The 20,510-nt window shown below is 41.2% G+C and overlaps 1 protein-coding gene across 10 annotated transcripts in view; it reads right to left on the reverse strand.

Moving 5' to 3' along the window:
• Positions 1-20,510, reverse strand: part of pde1cb (phosphodiesterase 1C, calmodulin-dependent b) — an 87,261-nt gene that overhangs the window by 17,017 nt on the left and 49,734 nt on the right. For all 10 annotated transcript variants that reach the window (XR_009797768.1, XM_061839582.1, XM_061839581.1 and 7 more), the window contains 5 exons: positions 5,606-5,719; positions 3,914-4,096; positions 2,830-2,896; positions 2,537-2,653; positions 1,399-1,539 (listed from right to left, as the gene is read on the reverse strand). Coding sequence is in view for 9 of the 10 variants with exons in the window: in XM_061839582.1 (XP_061695566.1) it covers positions 1,399-1,539; positions 2,537-2,653; positions 2,830-2,896; positions 3,914-4,096; positions 5,606-5,719 (622 nt within the window). In the remaining variant the exon portion in view is untranslated. The remainder of the gene's footprint in view (positions 1-1,398; positions 1,540-2,536; positions 2,654-2,829; positions 2,897-3,913; positions 4,097-5,605; positions 5,720-20,510) is intronic.

A 20,510-nucleotide genomic window follows, 5' to 3' on the forward strand; every position in this document is an offset into this window, starting at 1 on the left:
GAGTGTGACGTTCGCGACGCCGACCTAGAGGGCTACGACGCGGAGAGCGGCGCCCATTAAACCAGTCGTTTTTGCAGTGCTCTGCACTTTTTGAAGATGAAATTTTCAGCACGCCCCCAGGCACCTGCTTGGGAATCAATTATAAAAAAATGACCAACGGCTGGGTGTAGCTAAATTCTGAAAAGTTTTCATGGTAATACTTGGTTCAGACAGGTTTGCAAGTGGGCATTTCATGTACGTCGAAAAGAATTCAGCTTGATCCCTTTAACAAATCAACAGCGGGGGATGAGACGGATGGAAACGGCATTGAGCAAAATGGCCGATGCATGCCCCCGGTGTATTTACTTGTGGGCCTGCTTTATGAATGACCTGTTGATTGTTGACTTAATGGAGTCTGGAGGGTGTGCGGAATGACAAATGCTCTCGCGCGGCTCCCCCGGGAGCCCCGTGGTCACGGCAGTAATGTGGTTTTCTGTGCGAGGCGCGGCCCGCAGAAAAGGCAGCGTGTCGCCGGGCTGTCACGGCCATCTTATTAAGGTGATGAAAGAAAAACACTCTGGAAGCAGAGGGTGGCTAGATGGAATTCGGGCATGAAAGGAGACTAGTGCTTTTGTTTTTTTGGGTGGAGGAAAAAGTATAGAATGTCATTAAAAAAAAAAAAAAATGTATTGTCCAGGGAGGCGCGGAGGGTCAGCTGGTAAAGTGTTGGCCTCACAGTTCTGAGGTCCCGGGTTCGATCCTGGACCCGCCTGTGTGAGTTTCCTCCGGGCACTCCGGTTTCCTTCCACATCCCAAAAACATGCAACAGTAATTGGACACTCTAAATTGCCCCGAGGTGTGATTGTGAGTGTGGCTGTTTGTCTCAATGTGCCCAGCAATTGGCTGGCAACCAGTTCAGGGTGTACCCCGCCTCCTGCCCGTTGACAGCTGCGATAGGCTCTGGCACTCCTCGCAACCCTCGTGAGGATAAGCAGCGAAGACAATGGATGGATGGATGTATTGTCCATCCAATATTTACAGTGCTATGTCAAGCGACATGACAAAAAAAATACGATAAATACTACTAGATAAAAATAAACTAGCTTTTGATTCAGATATACTGTGCACAACAGTGACACAGAGTAAATGTGTTTCTCGGAGTGGATCAATGATGTTATTGATCGGATCAGCAAATTATGATGAGACCGATGGGTCAATCAGTAAAAAAAAATGCCAATTATCATCGATTCCGATCAACTCAATAAAATCGATGTAAAGTCTTAATTGTCATAATTGTGACTGTAACACCGAAATGTTCTTGACAAAATTTTGAAAATATGGAAACGCAGACAAATTTGGACAATCTGGAAGTGAATTTTAATAGCTTAGCAGGTCTGAAAATGCATTGTGCAAACTCACCACCATGCCAGTCTTGAGTAACAGGTAATGAACAGTCTGCGTAACATCGGCAGCGTGGATCAAGTTGTGATAGGGATTTTTATGCTTGCTGTATCCCACCTCCAGGGCTTCGACAAACGACACAACTGCTGAAATTGGAATCTGGGAGACAAAGAAAATAAAATTAATTAACGCTCCGAGCAGCAATGAATGGGATCTCGCGCACTCTGGTGAATTCTTCAAAAGATCGTCCAACTTTAAACCTTGGCGATTTCTAAAAATGGGGTCTTCAAAATAAAATGGGTTGACTTTCTGTTCAAATTCATCCGTGGGTTCTTGAAACGTTTTTCGTGCACTGTGTCCACCGAAATGCCTTTTCTCTCTTTTAAATAGCCAATACTTATGTCCGTTTTGTAATGGTCACATCTAGGACCCCCGCCCTCCCAAAAATACACAGAGCACTTCGATATGTTAAGGAAAGACAGCAGTCCACTTTGAAGGACCCCTAGAAATGTCGAAGGACCAAAAATGGCAGACCTCCTATGTATTTTCAGGCATCTGTTGAGACTATCTTGCAAGTCTACTCATGACAGACATGTCGACCAAATCTCATGTTACAAGATGAAACTGGAAGACAGATTTCCTGATTTATGTAACTCGTCGAGCTTGTTGCCCCACAGCAACTGAGGCTGGTGCCGTTAAAATGGATTGTGCATCATTTGGACTGTGATTACATATTCACGCTAGCTTCATTGCCTCGATCATTTACACTCATGCACTGTCACTACTTGGAGTGGAGTGTCCTCAGCTATTAGAAACGATAAAAAAAAAATGTGCTAAACAGATCTAATGTAGAGTGTCCAAATCTTCTCGAAACAGTCAGTGCTGCACTAAAAAGAGCCCATCAGCTCCTTTTGTTTTTTATCAATAATGTCGTCAACTTACTTTGAAAAATCATATCTGGAGGCCCAGTCATGCAAAATAAATTAAGCATGTCATTGCAACTGGGCTTTTTAAGGCCAAATATTTTTTCTGAATACAGTACAGTGATGGGTTGGGGCTTGGGGACTGTCTTTCACACTTTTCTTGAATATTTTTGTATTTTCCATCTTTTTTTTTATAACAATACATGGACAAAATCATCGTCTTGTATGTTTACCTTGAAACGGCTGATGAGATCATATCTGGTGAGCAACTCGTAGAAAATGAATTTAAGAGCGTGATCTCCACTGGCCTCGTTCAGGGCGAACACGTCAAATGACCATTTGTCAACATTCTGTGTGGGAGAAGAAAAATGATATACTACACTAATTTTTATACATTTAAAATGTGGGGGGGGGGGGGTAGCTAAATTTGCAATCAACTTCATTCGATCCTTGCACTATGCACTGTTTGCAAAATGTGTTACTTCTAATCTTGTCGTGCTTGGTTTTGGAGAGCATGCGTTAATACCTTCAGAACAGATATAACAGAAGGGGGGTAGCTGAGTCCCACCAGATTGGAGGTGCGTCGGTACATCCTGTTTGCATGTGATTAAAAAAAAAAAAAAATGAACACCCACAACTAAAAACGGCACACCTTGAAAGAAAAACAGATGGCGCACTCAGTCACTGCTATAGAGCTCGTGGACCTACGTCATAAAATCATGTGACTCGCCATATTGCCGGTCAAACAAAGCAATGTTGCAAGTTAATTCTGTGGAGACGAAATGAAAATACGTCTGATAACACGACACCCAGAGTTTTGTCGGATACCGTTAAACATTTAGAAGGTGATTATAAACAAAAGGTACGTGGAAAATCACATTTAATTGGTGAAATCCATCGATATTTTGTGGTTTTTTTTTTTTTCATCTGGTATTCCATAGAATGATCTCTCCGAATATCCCTCTCATCTGTTTTGGCAACAGGTCTCGGGCAATTTGAAAAATCTGCTCTGGGTCAATGGCTCCCGCAGTGCAGAGCAGCCAGGTTTGACCGGCAATATGGCGCCGTGCAAACTGTGACGTCACGTGCATGAGCTCTATACTTAGTGTTCATCTTATTGTTTAATAATATTAGAAGTGGCACATTTAAGTTACACGTGGCACGTTAAAGCTGCATATGGCATAACACTCAAAGGCTCCTGCAGTCACAACAATCTCAAAGCTAAAGCTACAGATGGGTAAATATGTTCCACAAAAAAAATCTGTAAAGTATGTAAAATGCTAAAGCGCTACGTTCGGCAGATCGGGACCAACCAAATTGTGAAAACCTAAGAAAAATTGATGCATTCCAGAAATGTCTATAATTGCCTACTGATGCCACAGTATGTCAACAAACCATGACATGAAGCTCCTCAGCTAACTCAAACTTTTTTACTTGCCACCAAGTGGCCAGAAGATGGTGATGAAAAAAAAAAAAACCTTTTATTACAAAAATGGTTTTGGTGTCTCCCTGCAATCCCAATTTTGAATATAACGGCGCACAGGCTCCCCCTAAAAATCTGCCGGTAGGGAATTGTGACTATGCAGTGGAAGACTGTACTTCGGTTTTACCTCTCGACAAATATTCCCGCCTGGACGGCGTGGACGATGCTTCGGAAGCGAGGCTTCTCCTCGTTGCGTCGCAGCATCAGCCCCATTTGGCGCGTGAAGGTGGAGGCCAGCCAGTCGCGCACCTCAGACGGTACGGACTCAGACTGAATGTCGCTGAGCTCATCTTCAGTGTCCACCAAACGCCTGAAAGAAGAAGGGGGGAGGGTAAAATTCAGATAGCAGCAGTCTGACAAGGGGATCAAAGCCAAATCCTAGTGACATCCATCAAATATCATCACATCTTGCGTAACGTGGCTTCCTAAAACGCCATCATGTGTGGCTCCGATCCAATTGTGTGACAGCATTCTTGACAGTGTTTTAGTTGACGTGTAACGTCAAAGCCTCTGAACCAAGCACAAAGTCGTGATGGCGCGGTGACAGCGCCCGCATCACAGGCGGTAATCGCAGTCATGCGGTCCTGCGGTTTCATCATCCGTCATCCTGGGGTGGTCGTGCCATCGACGGCCCTAATCTGCTGGGATCCACATGACTGAGAGGCTTGCATAATTCCATTATCCTGGACATATCTTATACTCTGGACCTGCAGTCAACTGTCACCTAAATCTACCCCACATGATGAAAAGTGTTCTAGTAGAATGTGATAAAAAAAAAAATGTATGTACTGTTCCAAACTGCAACGAGTGTTACTATTGCATTTAGCTAGTCAGTGACAATGGTACGTATGCAAGGGGAAGGCAATATTTTTAGGATAACCTTTACTCATCTCATAGCGGAAAAAATGTTATTTTCACTGTAGCTTTACTTTTTTTTGCAGTTAAAAATTGTGTAATATTTGTGTATTTTCTAAATATTTTGGACACTGTTTAATGTTTTGTTTTCTAGCTAACGTTTGCATTATTCCTAATTATTTAACATACAGTGTGTGGGTGTGTGTGTGTGTGTGTGTGTATATATATATATATATATACACACACATTTTGAGTATATTTCTATATTCCAATAGCAAATTTTAAAATAATATGTAGGTAGTATCTTCATTTATTGTTTTACTTTATTTGTATTCATTTCCAATTGTGCATTTTCATCTAATATTGTTTATTTTAGATATTTTTCGTCATCTTGTGGGCATGATTGCTTTGGCTCTTGTAAAAGCATCCAAGAAAAAGATGACACGCTGTGGCGACCCCTAACGGGACAAGCTAAAAGAAAAACAAGAAGAAGAAAGTATAGTATACTGATGTAAATATATATAATTTCATCTAACTGGAATTGTTTTTGATTTTTTCATTTTCTTTTATGATCATCCAATGTTTGTTATATTTGTCAGTATATTCTTGGTATATTTCTATATTCTAATAGCAGGTTTTATGTAATACGTAGGTAGTATCTTCATTTATTGTTTTATTTGTCTTCACTTCCAATAGCGCAATTTTCATCTAATATTTTTGTTTTTAGATATTTTTTGTAATCTTGTGGGCATGATTGCTTTGGCTCTTGTTAAAGCATCCAGGAAGTACTGTAAAAAAGGTAGTGTCTGATGTATTTCTCTTCACAATATGGTGAAAATTCTGACAACCATTGCTAATTTTCAACATATTCATGATGTGAAATGTCCCTACCTTTTCATCCCTACCCCGCACGCAAATAAAAAAAAAAAAGCACGGCATAAAACCGACGGACATCAACGCTCACCTGGTCTCCTCGATGTAGACCGACTCCAGCACGGACGCCGCGTACTCGAGGTTCTTCTTGAGGTCGGCCAGGGAAGCCTCCCCTCTCTCCAGCTGTTTGACCAGGCATCTTAATCTAAAACAGACATTCAACGAGGGAGTGAGGGAGTTAACAAAGCCGATTAACTCCTGGGCCATGTTAACATGATCCATGAAGTGGCGCTGATAAGAGTCATTTGCTTTGCTTCGTCTGCTTGTTTTTCCTTTGTGACAATGACGCATAATACATATGTGAGAAAGAGTTATTTCACCGTTTCAGAAAAGAAATAAACCGGTAGTAACTGTAATTATTCCAGTTTAGAAAGAGCTGTTCACACGCATATACCATTTCAAAGCTAAGCAAAACAGCAGCACCCACTGAGCCGCCAAAAGTCCTAAATGTGATGACTTACTGCATATTGCACTGCGCTGACTCCGCTCTTAAGTTTCATTTCTCGGCCCTCACAACGCAAAAATGCCAGAAATACGGTAAGTGGTTTGGGAGGAGTCAAAGTCATGTCTCTTGCAGAAATGACGTCCTTAAAGGGACACTGAGGGGTTCAAACACGAGGTAATTAATAACATTAAAAATAGCAGTCTTCCATCTGCAAGTGTCAGATCCAGGAAGATGACTGACTGGCAGGCTTAATGGGACCGCGGTCATCGTTAACCTCTTAAAAGTTTGCTTGTCCTTCCACAGCTGACAGTTGAGTGCATATCAGTGGATACATTGCTCTTTCAGTGAGCAGAATATTTAAAATACTTACTCTAAGTTAACCAATTACTATATCTTTATTCCCATTGGTTGTGTCGTCGTTAACATAAGTGACTCCTTGGCATTTGTGTGGTCGTTCAGAATAGCTTTGTGATTGGCCGGGATCCAGTCCAAAAATTAGGGATAGGCAATTGACCACGTCCTTGATCGACAATGACAATTTTTTTAATTACTCTGAATGATCTCAATTGCCGTTTCGATGGCAGTCCAAAATAAAGCTTAAAGCGGAGTGGTCGACTTTCGTCCCTGTGGTTACTTCTGCGTCGTTCATAACCTAAAAAAGCCCGTATTGGATTGTTTGAGTATTTCTCTCTGAATATGGCTGACTGTTATTAAAAATAGCCGTAAAATTCAGATTGAATAAACCAACTTAGGTGACGTTTTCATTTCAGCGTAATATTAATTCACGGCCATTGGTCATTTGTTTCTGACATGCTCAAGGTTCTGGCAAACACAAACACGGAGATAAATATCTTTATTGGTATTTTGTGCACTGCGACCTCTCGTGGGAGACCACCTGCAGCTGCTGTCACTTAGCTGGAGTGTCATGTGATCGCTCACCGCCGTTGCCTATGCAGGCTATGGGTGTTGTTGAATTATTGAGAGGAAAGGTTTCAGAAGCCCTCAGTGATTAGGTACCCTGGCAGTGGTCTCTGCCCCCCCCCTCCCTTTAATTAAAGGCTTCTGTGTGCAACAAATCGTCTGACTTGGTTGTCTAAAGAAGTGAAACTTTCAATCACTAGGATCAAATACATATGTTGAACAATTACCATGATTCTGAAGAACTATAGTGTCTGCTTTGCAATAACGATTTGCCCGCCAACGCCAGAGGGTAGGACAAGATTTAACCGATGTTTGGGGGCTGATTCTTATCTACTTATTGTTTTTCCCGGGACAAAAGGGCAAGCAAATTAACCTTGAACAAGAAGAAGAACGCCCTGGAATTCCCGTTTACAATCTCACAAATCCATCATGTCAAGCCTTAGGCTGATAATCGCAGCAAATGCAACAGAGTGAGTAATAGAAGACAATGAGTTGTGGTTTAAGATGTAGTTTTTGGTCTTTTTCTGTCTAAAAATTCCCAAAAACGGCAGCCTCAAATTAAAACGGTTGCCTCCTTGTGTTTTTCCACAGTATTTGTTTGCTGATTGAGTCATGGGCATCTCGCCTAATTTCAACACACTGCTGGTGGGTGCTCCCCTTTCATAATTATCTGGCACCCTAATATGTATTCATTTTGCCCAGGATACAAGCGCTGGAGTTCCTCTATGTTAAAAGCCCCAAAAGGCCTGTTATGAACAACATAGCAAGTTAAAAGGGAAATGGCCCTTCCCAGAGTTTTACAGCGTATTAGGTCCAAGGTTACTTTGAAGTCATGAAACTTAACTTCGCAATGATGAAATCTCTCATTCTTTTGGAGTTAGTGTCTCCCATATGGCTGTTATACGTGATTACAATGTGGCCAAAATCTCTAACTTGTAACTCTTTAAAGGATCTCTGGAACAAGCGAAAATTAGACTAAAATGCCTGCTTCAAAGCGAAATGTCAGATGTTGTGTGTGTTTTCAGGCATGGCTACTCATGAGATTTTTGTGGGTCTATTCCTGATACACAAGCCGACCAAATTTCATGTTGCTTACTTAACATTGTCCAAATATTCTTTGTAACGCTACAGACGCCTAGATTTTCTTTTGTGGTCTAGGTTCAGATTTGCCGTCATGCTCTGCCCATACGACGACAAAAATACAAACATTTGACAATTTATGTCACCCATTTGTTTACTAAATAAGTTTCAAACATGGTAGCGATCGTGAAAAATATCTCCAACAAGTTTCCTGATGAAGGAACCTTGGAAACGGCAAAGGCAACCCAAAAATTACTTCTTCAAACCACAGACATGTAATCTTCAGACGTTTTTGTGGGTTGACTTGTCATAGAAACGTCTACCAAATTCCCGATTGCCATAAAAGTGGATACTAATGATTCACATTTTCTTATGCTAATAAGTTACATATCTACTCTCTACTCAAAGCTGCCAATTGCAGCTATTTTAAGAATTATGAGGAAGTAATTGGATGACGGCAGTGTCAGTACGCGTGATTTGGGCGAGCTAATGATGGTTATTAAGAGCAGCTGTGTGCGACAGAAACTCCCCCCCCCCCATATTGAGAAATGGGGAAAAATGGCCACAATATAACCAGTAAGAAAATATTCAAATGTGGTGGATGAGGTTGGAGTTTATGTCTACTTACTGCTTGCGGCTCAACATATACATCATGACAGTCCGATTCCAATTTCAAAGTCGCTTATCCTCAAGGGTCACGGGGAGCGCTGGAGCCTCTCGCGGCTAACTTCGGGAAAAAGGCGGACTACACCCTGAACTGGTCGCCAGTCAGTCGCAGGGCCCATATCGACACCACCACCGAGTGGGAATCGATCCCACGCTGGTGTTCTTGACTATAAAGACAATCAATAATGTTGCAAAAAAGATTTGTTTTCTATAGCGCTTGTCTTCAAAATTGCAGGTGAGCTGAAGCCAATCCCAGCTGACCTTGTGCAGTTCCCGTGTGTGTGGTGTGTGTACGGTCAATATAGCTCTGACAGCTGAGGTCAGGCACGGCAAACAGAAAACGCCTGACCCTCTGAAGATGTGCTTTAATCATGCGTCAACACGCCAGATGCTCACAAACAGACGTCCGACAAATGTGCAACCGCGCATTGCACAGGCTCACGAGGCCTTCAGTGGACCTCGCGGTAAAATTGTTTTGTTTACTAATAGCATTTTTTAATACACAGTCGTACTTGGACTTGTGCTTGACTCAACTTAAAGAGTTCATCGAGATACGATCCGTTGGCTTGGCCATCTTGAGTTGCGAAAAAATAATTGCTACCCGCGCTAAAAGTTGGCAGCGAACTTCACAAGCAAAAGTGCAATCCCAGTTTAATCACAAATGAAAGACATGTTAAAACTATTTAAGATAACCACATAATTTATGAAAGTATATCTTAATACTAGTATTCAATACAAATAGCCATAGACAGGCTAACAAACTAGCATTGATGCTGCAGTAGTCAGAACCCTTTAATCAAGAACTGCAAAGCACAATTCCACAGAAGTTGCCATGTTGTGTAAATAGAACAGATTACAATGATTTACAAATGCTTTTCAATCTATAGTCGAATGATGACACTAAAAAAAAAACAAGATATTAATGTTCAAGCTGATCAACGTTTTTTGTTTTGTTTTGTTTTTTTTGGGGGGCAAGACAACGTCCCGATCTTCAAAGCGTGACCTCGCCAACATGACGTGAGATGCGCTGTATTCTGGCTTTATACGCTTGGGTTGCAATCACGTGATAATCGGCGCCATTTCTACAGACGAGCTAGGCGTTGCAGACGACATCACCATGGCAACGTCCACAGACCCACGTGTAAGCAGCGAGCGGCGGAGGTTTTCTGCCTACTTTAAATCACTCGATGATGTCGCCAAAGCTAGACATGTACAGAAGATCAAACTCTGACGATGTCGATCCGTGTACTCTCCACAACGGTGTACTTTCAAAGGATGTGAAAGACTTCCCTGAAGTAGAATATGCGGACACTCGAAATACACACTTACAAAATGATCAGAACAGACTTTCAAATAACCATTTGCCTTGTGTACTCGAGCTCCGTTCAGATCTGCATGTCGTTTATTTGCAAGGCACTTTTTCGATAACTATTTTATCTTCTCCGCCATGCAATCTAATCTTTGCAACACGGAAAAATCCCTTCCCAATGTCTCCGTTTCTGCGATTTCCAAATCCTAGCCGCAACAAAAATCTGGCGAGACGACGACGGACAGCTGACTGCTTGTCTGCAACAATGGCAGTCAAGTACCCGGACGGACAAACGCGACATCACGTGCAACCCAGCCGTAGACCTGTCACAGTGGATCTTAAAATGATTATCGAAATAAGCCATTTTGTTAGAAAATAGCCATTTGAGGCAAATTCCAATGCCCTTTGATCAGCTTCTACATGAGGATTTCGGCAAATGAACCCCAAACAGAAGCTGATAGCCTAGAAAAGATGGCTAACGCTACATTAGCTTGTTTGCCTACGCCAGGGGTCATCAACCTTTTTGAGGCTGAGGGCTACTTCGTGAGAACTGTACGAAGGGCTACATGACTTGTTTGCAGCAAACTTCAGTCATAGTTCATTATACATACACAAAATATTTTCCTTTTAATTTTTTGTATGATGTGACATTACAGGCATTTCAAAAATCTAAATAACATAAGCAAGTCAGACTCAAAGTTTAAAGCTGTGGTATTTTTAGAACACGCCTCGCGGGCGCCTTAAATTGTCCTCGCGGGCTACCATGCGCCCGCGGGCACCGCGATGGTGACCCCTGGCCTACGCCACATGAAGTTGGCAGAACATGGCATCCAAGTCATTTTATGGATTCGCTATGAAAAACGGTGATGAAAAAAAAAAAAAAAAAAAAAAAAAAATCAGCCCCCCACCCACACCAAATCGTGTAGACATGTCTATCATAACAGGACGCATGAAAGCGTCATCAATTATCAGACCGATAGGGTAAATGGATTGTATTCAGCCTTGCTAGCATTAGCATTATGTAAAGAGATGCAAAGAAAATAAAATTCGCCATCACTTGCACAGAAAACACTCACCAGGAAACTGTGATGCATTTGTCCCAAGTTATATTAACGACAACAAAAAGTAATTTTCAGCCTTGACAAGTGTATTTTCCAAAACAGTGGAAAGAAAAGGAGCCGGGGGAGCGGAATGCCGAGACGCAGCAATCGGTCACCGCTCGCATCTCCCAATGACATTCTTGCCTCGACGGTGTGTAATCAATGGCCTGGGGTCAATGCACTCACCCATGGAGATTAGCGTGCACTCGGGGAAATACACAGCGCTGTTTTACGATAAGCAGCAAGAGGACGGTAAAAGCACGAGCTGAGATGAAGTCCTGCAGCCTGCACTGTGATTTGTGACTCGACAGATAAGACAGAAACTCGCAGAGAAGGGACGATTTAATCTAGAGTTGCCGTGTGATCAGCAGAAAATAAAAAGTAGGCCTAATGGAAACATGGTACTCATTCTGGGTTGTGTTACGTAAATAAACATGATAAAGTGCCACCCACGCTCGAGTTTCGGGAGGGAACCAGCTGCTGTGTGGACGAAAACGCTTCCACTACTCTAATTAAAGGACTTCTTTTTGTCCGCGCTTCATTGAACAATAGTGGCGACTCCTTGAAAATTTCTGATACGCGTTTCTAAACAAAGCCTTTCCCGTGGGAGGCTGCGCGTGACAGATGTGACGAGAGCGGCGGGCGACAGAAGAATCCTTAAAAAAGATCAGTGCTCGGTTGAGCGCGGCCCACTCGTGTCAACGTCTCAATCAAACACACCTAAAGACGAAGTCAGCCAGGGAAATATTGGAAAAAAGCTAAATGAATGTGGATTAACGGGTTTATTTTAAACAGTGTGCTCCTGTTAATGTCGTGTCAAATAAAATTATTTTAAATTTAATGGCCTAAATGAGGGTTTGCATTGAACTATACTGAGCACATGGGTTTATCTGTACACTCCCCAGGATAAAATAAAATCACGGTTGGTGTCTTTGTTTTAGGGTCATTTCAGTTTAGCTCAGATCTGCGTGTTTTTATAGCAGCGTAAATGTTTTCTTTTTAAAGAGGAAGTCCGGTCGTTTCAATTAATGTATCAGATAAATCATGTCATATGTACTGCACCTTGAAATTTTGTGCTTGATCTGATATCATTTAATGGTGTTTTGAGAAGATTATTATCGGGAATTACGAATTTTCATGGGCGCCGCCATTTTGCCGAGTCATATTACCTATGTGCCCAAACAAAGGCTCGCTTACATTGTGACACATTTATGGGAAGTGCTGATTTCTCTGATTTATCCTCATCTGATGAAGAAATAGCAGTATCGGTTGCTTGCGCTGGCCATAATTGTGTCACAACGTAAGCAAGCCTTTGTTTGCGCACGTAATAGGTCACATCTGCGCACGTAGGTCATGTGACTCACCAAAATGCCACTAGAAATCTTCTCAAAACACCATTAAATATCAGATTCACCTCAAATTTTCCAAAGGAACAGTACATATATGACATGACCTATCTTGATACATTGTCAATTCAAACGACGGGACTTCCCCTTTAAGAATGTCACTGTCAATCGTTTGTTTTCTCGCTAGGAAATAAATGTCGCAGTTTGAGCCGTTCATGACAGACCAACAATCAATTACCACACAAATGGACATCGTCGTAGTCAATCCTTTAATCGATAACGTTCATCCTTTCTAATTACAGACAACGCTTCAGCAACGCCAACTCAAGAAGGCATTGATTAGAGGTGAGGTGTTTATTTATTCAAGAGGATGGCGACCCACTGGGCAGTTTTTTCAGCCCGTGGTGTCTCAGTGTTGAGGTGGTAAATTGAGGACATTGGGTATGAAAAGCACACAATTTTTTAAAATTAACAGAATTTTGAAAAAAAAAAAAAAAATGGTGTGTTGACTGCTCTCAAAGTGTGCAGTGTACTTCAGATGTGTTGAGCCAAGCTGCAAACTTGTAAGAAAATTAACTTTCGCAAAACTCTTCCCAACAATGAGTCGATGAAAAGCAATGGGCTGTTTCGGTGTTTTATTTAGCAGGAGCCAAGTCATCATTCTAAAAGGCGCCAGCGATCATCTGGCATATGGGCCATTTTCCATGCGAAAGAAAGAGTCATAAATTGTGACGACGCCCTGAGTATGTTTGGGTTTAATATCCAGAGGCTGAAAAGAATGAGACTGTCATTGACGGCGAAGGTTATTTGTCCACTGTTTGATTACGAGTCTTTTTTCATTTTTATTTTCGGGGGCTCTTCGATTGGGGTGTGGGTGAATGCATTTGTCTCCAAATCTCTAACTTTGTTTTGTTTAATCCTGGTGAGCAACTTTCCAGTTCTGGGGGAAAAATTTTATTTGTTCTGCAAGGGAAATTAAAGCAATAAAGAGGTTAATGGAGCACAGTCGGACTGTCACGGTCTGCTATCACGACAGTCACAGGGGGGGAAATTGACGTTGGGATGATGTCAGGTGAAGAAGATTAAGGTCAATTTCCTTTATTTTTTAAAAATAATTTTTTGAAATTGTCCTAATATTGTGAATGACGCATAAGGAACCGATTGCCAGAAAACTTGGGAAAGTGAAATTTTCTGTGAGGTTAATCATGCGAACCTTGTAGCTACTCAGCATTTGAGGCGAGGATAAAAATGGGAATATGTGAAGCAACTAGGAAGTCTCCCAAAAGCGAAGTGGTTCATTTAACAAGCTCGATGTGGCCTTTGTACCACTGCCTGCAAACGCGTAGCCCATGAATTGAACTGGAACAGACGCTATTGTTAGCCTTCCTTTCCCGGTTATTACGCAGGAAACGCACATTATAATAATTGTGACATTTTACAGCTCTTTTCCGGTGAACCCTAAAACCCTTTCACGTCGTCATTTCATTTTTGCTGGTGTTTTTAGCAAAGCCAGAATAGGGAAAGCTGGAGTCCATTCAAACGCAACAGCCTGTCAAATGATGGGAAATGATAAATAGTCAAATTGACTGAATAACTCAGTGTGTAATCATTTCAGTTCAGTGGGCTGACACAAAACAAACCGACTGCACTAATTAACCTCGCAACAAAGTTCCCGTCCCTTCAACTATTCAAACTGGGACAAGATGAACATGCCGGGTAACAAACATGCACCTTTATTTAGTCTTTCACCAGATTAGCTACAGTACACCAACTTTGCACTGCACCATGTGCGTCTGTCAAGTCCACAAGATGAAACTCTGACCATGTTTTGCCCTTTAAGGTCACCAAACAGCACATCTAATGGACGCTTCCACGGGGAGAATCTAAATCCAGAAAAGGGCCGAAAAACAAAACAAAATCCATAATCTCACAAACAAATCCTGCCTCTTGATTTGCCTCCAGCGGGCATCGCCTACGGCAGTAGCTTTGCCGTCTCTTCATACGTGTCCAATCTTGGAAGTATAATCCTAAACGTGAATTGGTGTGCAATTTCTGTATTCCCGGAGATTACATTCTGAATTTAGAGGAGGGGCCATGGGAAAGACAAATTTTAACAGGATTTTGACTCTGGTACAGATACAATGTTAATTAATCAATTGAGGAATTGGTGTTCAATGGCAACCGCGTGTCACATTTGAGTCCTTCATCAAGGAGCGCTAATCAAAGTTCCAAGCACCCTCAAACCCCCATTTTCGTGGCGATTACTTGACATGGGCATCAAATATTTTTGCCAGGCTCTGCCCACATTCGATGGCATAGGCAAAAAGGTAAAAAAATTAGCAGTGAAAACCGCCGGTAAGCATTTTGGGGTTCTCCCCAAAAAAGAAAAAAAAATGAAAAAGGGTAAAAATAGGGAGGATTCATGAATCGATGAATCCACGTGTGCCCAAGCATGAATATGTGGGAAACCACAGTATTGTGTTTTCTTTTAATTCCCAAAATTCATAGCTCAATGACTGATTTGGTTCACTGGAAATATACATTTCCTGTCAAGCATCGGTTCATAACCTAAAGTCACACGATTACTCTTAGCTTTAAATATATATGCAGTCATTCAAGTTTTAAATTTGATGGCAAAAATGACAAAATCTCTAAGTTTACTTTGAAAGGAGTCCTAAAAATGGCCAAAATGAACCTAAAATGGAAGAATAATTTTTGCCCAGTGGATCTCGACACTTTCTTGTGCATCTTACTCATAATAGAAATGCCTACCAAATTTCATGGTGCTAAGCAGTTAATTTTTTAACTCCTGTTATTGGTTCAAAAGAGTCGTTTCTGGCATGGGTTCTTGGACTTTTTCCACAAGTCCACTCACGACAGACACTCCTAGCGAGTCAATATGGATGGAATTTTTAAAGCAAACTTGAAGGCCATTTCTTCAAGAGGAAAAACATATATAGCTTACATCTTGGAAAAAAAACAAAAAACATTTTGGAGACTTTAGCAAGTAAAGACAGAACCTGGGAGTGTGACGAGGAGCAGTTAAAGAAGATTGCGCTTCACTGCTTGAAATTCCAGCTATGGTTTGGCATATCAGAGTGTAGAAATTGGTTTCTCAGTCGCAAAATGGCCACACAATTACCTCGAGCAAATCATTTCAGCCCGACGTGGCTACGAGGACTCTCAGTGGTCCACAATGATCTGAATTCAACAATAACAAAATGGAAAATGCCTCAGCTTGCATTTGAAAGGCTTTTTCACTGCCTAACAATAAAGGCACCAGAATTTAACCTTCATGGTCATCAGGTAGAAGATGGAAACAGCTCCTAATAATTCAACAGTTTTTTTCTTTTTTTTTTTTTTTAAACTGATCTCAAAAGATAATAGATCGGGGATCCTTGGTTTAGCACAATCACGCGCAATGAACCAGTTTATTGCAAACTTAGTTTACAGCCCTTCTTTCTATTTTTCATTGGATTGTTTTATATTTCAATCTAGAAATATTTTCTCAAATATTTATGGTAATTATGACTTCACTACTGTATTAGCGGTAGCGAGCACCTTCTGACTAAACTAAAAATTCAGGTTACCTCATCACTGTAGGAACAGAACGCTATCATAAACAGAGTACCCATATATTAAAATATAGCAATCTATGATACATATTAATATAATAGGGATGTAATGCAATGCTAAGTATTTTTTAAGGTGGTACTTGGTGTAAAAGCTTGACAACCACTGATGTACACAAAACGGTATTTTCCGCACTATAAGGCGCACCTTCAATGCATGGCCTATATTAAAACTTTTTTTTCATATACAAGGCGCACCGCATTACAAGGCGCATAGAATAGAAGCAACAGTAGAGGCTGGGGTTATGTTATACATCCATTAGATGGAGCTGCACTAAAGACCCAATATTGATCCATATATAAGGGGCACCGGATTGTAAGGCGCACCATCGGCTTTTGAGGAAATTAAAGGCTTTTAGGTGCGCCTTATAGTGTGGAAAATACGGTACATACAAATGTAATACAATGTAATATAGTGTGTGCCTAAAGTCTGACACCTAAAGGCTGTATTTGTTTACAAAGTAGCAAGCAGCTAGAGCATGGCACGGTTCCAGTACACTTCTCATTACCTAATACTGTATGTTGATATACCCTAATACGAATGAATACAGGTAAAGTTACAGAGCGACTGTTAAGGATCGTCATTCTCACATTCCTAAGCCACCTATATCTCGCAAGTGACCTTGATCTCCTCAAGAGGTTAAAAGCCCAATACTCTCAAAACCGACAGATCAGGGACTGGGAATGAGAGGTGAAATGATTTCAAGAATCGGGTCCAAGAAAGCAGGTGAGACAGAGGGGAAGAGGCAGGCAGTTATCCAAAGTCAGATGTGTGTCATAATCTCAGCACTACAAACCAAATCGTCATATTTGCTTGAGAACAGATGGTCACCTTGTCAAAAGTCCAAAATGATCACAACCCACTAACAAATCTGATCACAGAGTAACATGACATCATGATTTTTAACAAGAGGATTTAGTACATTTACAACATTATGTTGTAATGCTCCGTTATTTGTCGCTCTGGAATGTTGATTTTCAAGCGCCGCACTGGATGCCAACAACAGGTGTCGTCGCTGCCAAAGTCTGATGCTAAGATAATAATTTCAACATTTTTTTTTTTTTTTAATACCCTCACTGGCCTGCCTTCCCAATCTGTCAGGAACAGAGCACGTCAAGCTCCAACTGCGGCAATCAGAGCAAAAAAATAAAATAAAATCTGTGTAAAATGATGATTTTAAAAAAATATATATATAGTAGAAGACTGGTTGTGACTTATTTAATACCCGAACATTCTGTCCATAAGAAAAATGTTTAATGTACTAAATTTAAAAGGAAGCATAGCTCATGAGTGATCCAGATTGTTAGTGATTGATTTGACTCTCCATGGTGACGCACAAAGTATGTCAATGAAAATTACATTCTATTGCCTACGAATTTCAATCAAACAGTACAGTTTGGTTTAAAAGTCCATTTTTGTCCCCTGAAAACTAAGCGTCTTGTGTTACCAACTAATTCTGCAGGGGCATAAATACAAAATCCAATTACGAACAAGTCTTGTAACAAAAAATTCAGGTTATGCAGCACCTCTTCGGGAAAATATCGCGTCATTACGAAGAAACTTTTTGGATACGAAAAGCAAAAATAGGTGTTTTTATTTGTAGCCCGCAAATTCCGCCAAATGTGAACATCCTGTATCTTGGTTCGAACTTGGCATTATAGAGCTACTCTCCCATTGGCCATTGCCCAGTATCTTCCTGGCATCTCATTGGCTAGGAGGGATTTCAGTCTTTACCCATGATGCTCTGTTTCCCCTCAACATTCGAGCGTCACCAAATAAAACGCTAGCACTTTCACAGGCTTCGCCACACACTTGCGCACATTGGTAAAGTACTTTTTTGTGAGTTTTCCATTTGTGTTTATTACTTTCTTCACCACGGGCCCCAAGAAACGTTAGTAGAATTAAGTTGTGTGCGAACATACATTCGTACGTATGTGTTCTGTCAACTATTTCGGATCGCAAATCACATTACTGATGTGGGTTCATACTTGGTCAACTACTACTGTATGGTAGTTGACCTCCATACAGTACTGTGCTTTTACTGCTCAACAGAGTCATTAAGTGGAGGAAGGGGAACAGGAAGTCAAGCTCAGCATCGACAGTGTAAATATTTTTGGGGACGTGCAACACCAACTTCTTTTGGGGGAAATAAATGATTTTCTTCTGAAGAGCCTGAGATGCGGTTTTAATGGCACTCAAAGTTGCATTTGCGCCACAGAATGTATTTCTCCCCCCCCTTCCCCACCACCATGAAGTCAACTAGCCAGAGGCTGAGCTACACTGTGTTTGTTTAGGCGTAGGCGTGTGGTTGGCAGTTGCATTTCCCATCCTTATTTATGGGTTCTGTGTGGGTACTCACTCAGCAAATCAATGTGCAGAAGAGGAAAAAATAAACAAATTAAAAAAAAAATGAAAATATGAATACAGTAACTCCCCATTAGGTGATGGGGATAGCGAACGCTTGGGGGGGGGGGCAAGTAATTAACGCCCCCTCTGTCCCGTCACTCGTTTGAATACCACAACCAATGGAACCAAAATATTCAAATATCATTTCAAACTGACTTTTACAAGAAATTAAATAGACACATTACATATATACTTACATAATGCAATTTTTTTTTAAATGGTGGGGGGTGGGGAACGCTGGAGGTGTGGTTGTACTGCATGTTGCCTTTGCAATCCATATAAACAGGAAATGTCAAGCTATAATGAGACCGCTGTCATTTGTTAAACTCAGCATAGCAAAAATGTACACATGCGTCAGATTCCATGTAATAACCACTAATGACACAGTGTCAACTTGGGTCCTCCCCAATATACAAACATCTCAGAACAGTCGAGATATACAATTTCAACATAGTTCCACGACAATTCTTTTCCATTAGCCTATCTTAACACAAAGGGAACATCTTTCTTCTTCTTTCGGCTTGTCCTGTTAGGGGTCGCCACAGTGTGTCACCTTTTTCCATCTAAGCCTATCTCGTGCATCCTCCTCCCTAACACCCACTGTCCTCATGTCTTCCCTCACAACATTCATCAACCTCCACAACAAAGCGAACAAAGCTGAGGATAGGCTCACAGAAATCCCCTATTTCTGGAGAACAAAGCACAAATAGGTAAGTAAGGGCTATTTGAACACAAACAGTGAAGCAGTACGTGAAGACAAACAAAAATACAGCCATATAATCTTTAAATTAAAAAAAAATATTAAAAAATATTACTGCAATTTACTAAATCACTTAGTTGAGAAATTTTGTGTATTATGAATGCCTACATTATATTATTCTGTGGTGGCACACCAGAAGGAACACATTATCGCTGGGCATTGAGGCATAAAATCCTGTTATAAAAACTTTAATTCTTTGGTGGATGCTTTTTAATAGAGTAGCGTCCTATTTTTTGTCTCTTTTTGGGTGGCGTTGCGGGAACAGATGAATGGTATTTTCATCAATTTCACTCGGGAAAGTCCATTTCAAATACGACCATTTTGATTGAAGAGCATGGGAACGGAACATATTAAACAAGTGAAGGCCCCACTGAACGTGTACCTTTACACGGGATGTATCTGCTATCAAAAGCTCACCCTGAAATTGCAAGGCCATAATGTTGGTGATGGAACTACGCTGAAGGCATTTGATGGAAACGTGTCTCAACAGGCCTGAAAAAAGTGCTGATATGTGAAGGTTATAAAACAATTGGGCGCACAACCTTAAAGGCTACTTAAAGATAACCACATTTCTGAAGGATGGCGGTCAGTCCTCCGTGGACCAGTGAGATAAAGTGGTGCCATCGATGAGATTATCACGTGGATGCTGATCCCAGAGATGTAATAAAAGATAGTGTATAATTCTGAGAGTCTATGAGATTATTGCAGCGGTAATCCAGGTAGTGGTCAGCAGCCAGTGATAAAAGACAGCAGGTGCATTAGCGCATGAGCGTATACAGAGGCCGATCCTCTTAGGCTGAGCTGCGGTGATAGCAGATAGAGCCGTTGGAAACGGCACAGGAGAGATGATTCAGGTGACTAATTGCAAAACCAACAGAGCGAGATGCGAAAGACGGGGAAGAGAAAACCACAGCTGTCGCGCGCGCACACACTAATAAATCAATAAAAGCTGAAAGGTTGTGCGCTGCGATGAGGGAGGTCAACAGAAGTCCGCCCTTCAACGTGTGATGAGCAAGGACAGCACCATACTATGTACGAGTCCTACTCAATACCTAAAAGGCGTACATATTACACTGCCATCATACAACAGATATTGATCAATCAAATTCAGCATAAACAGCATAACTGTCACGATGAGGATACATTAATAATTTACTTCATGCAACACAGCTTTAGTGTAGCATCAAAAGCTATGCACCCATTTTTGTCCTATTTACTTAACTTTGGTAAGAAAATCAAGAATTTCAATTCCGCAGGGGGAAAAAATTAA

Source organism: Syngnathoides biaculeatus, chromosome 13, assembly GCF_019802595.1.
Source record: "Syngnathoides biaculeatus isolate LvHL_M chromosome 13, ASM1980259v1, whole genome shotgun sequence".
Taxonomy (NCBI): Eukaryota; Metazoa; Chordata; class Actinopteri; order Syngnathiformes; family Syngnathidae; genus Syngnathoides; species Syngnathoides biaculeatus.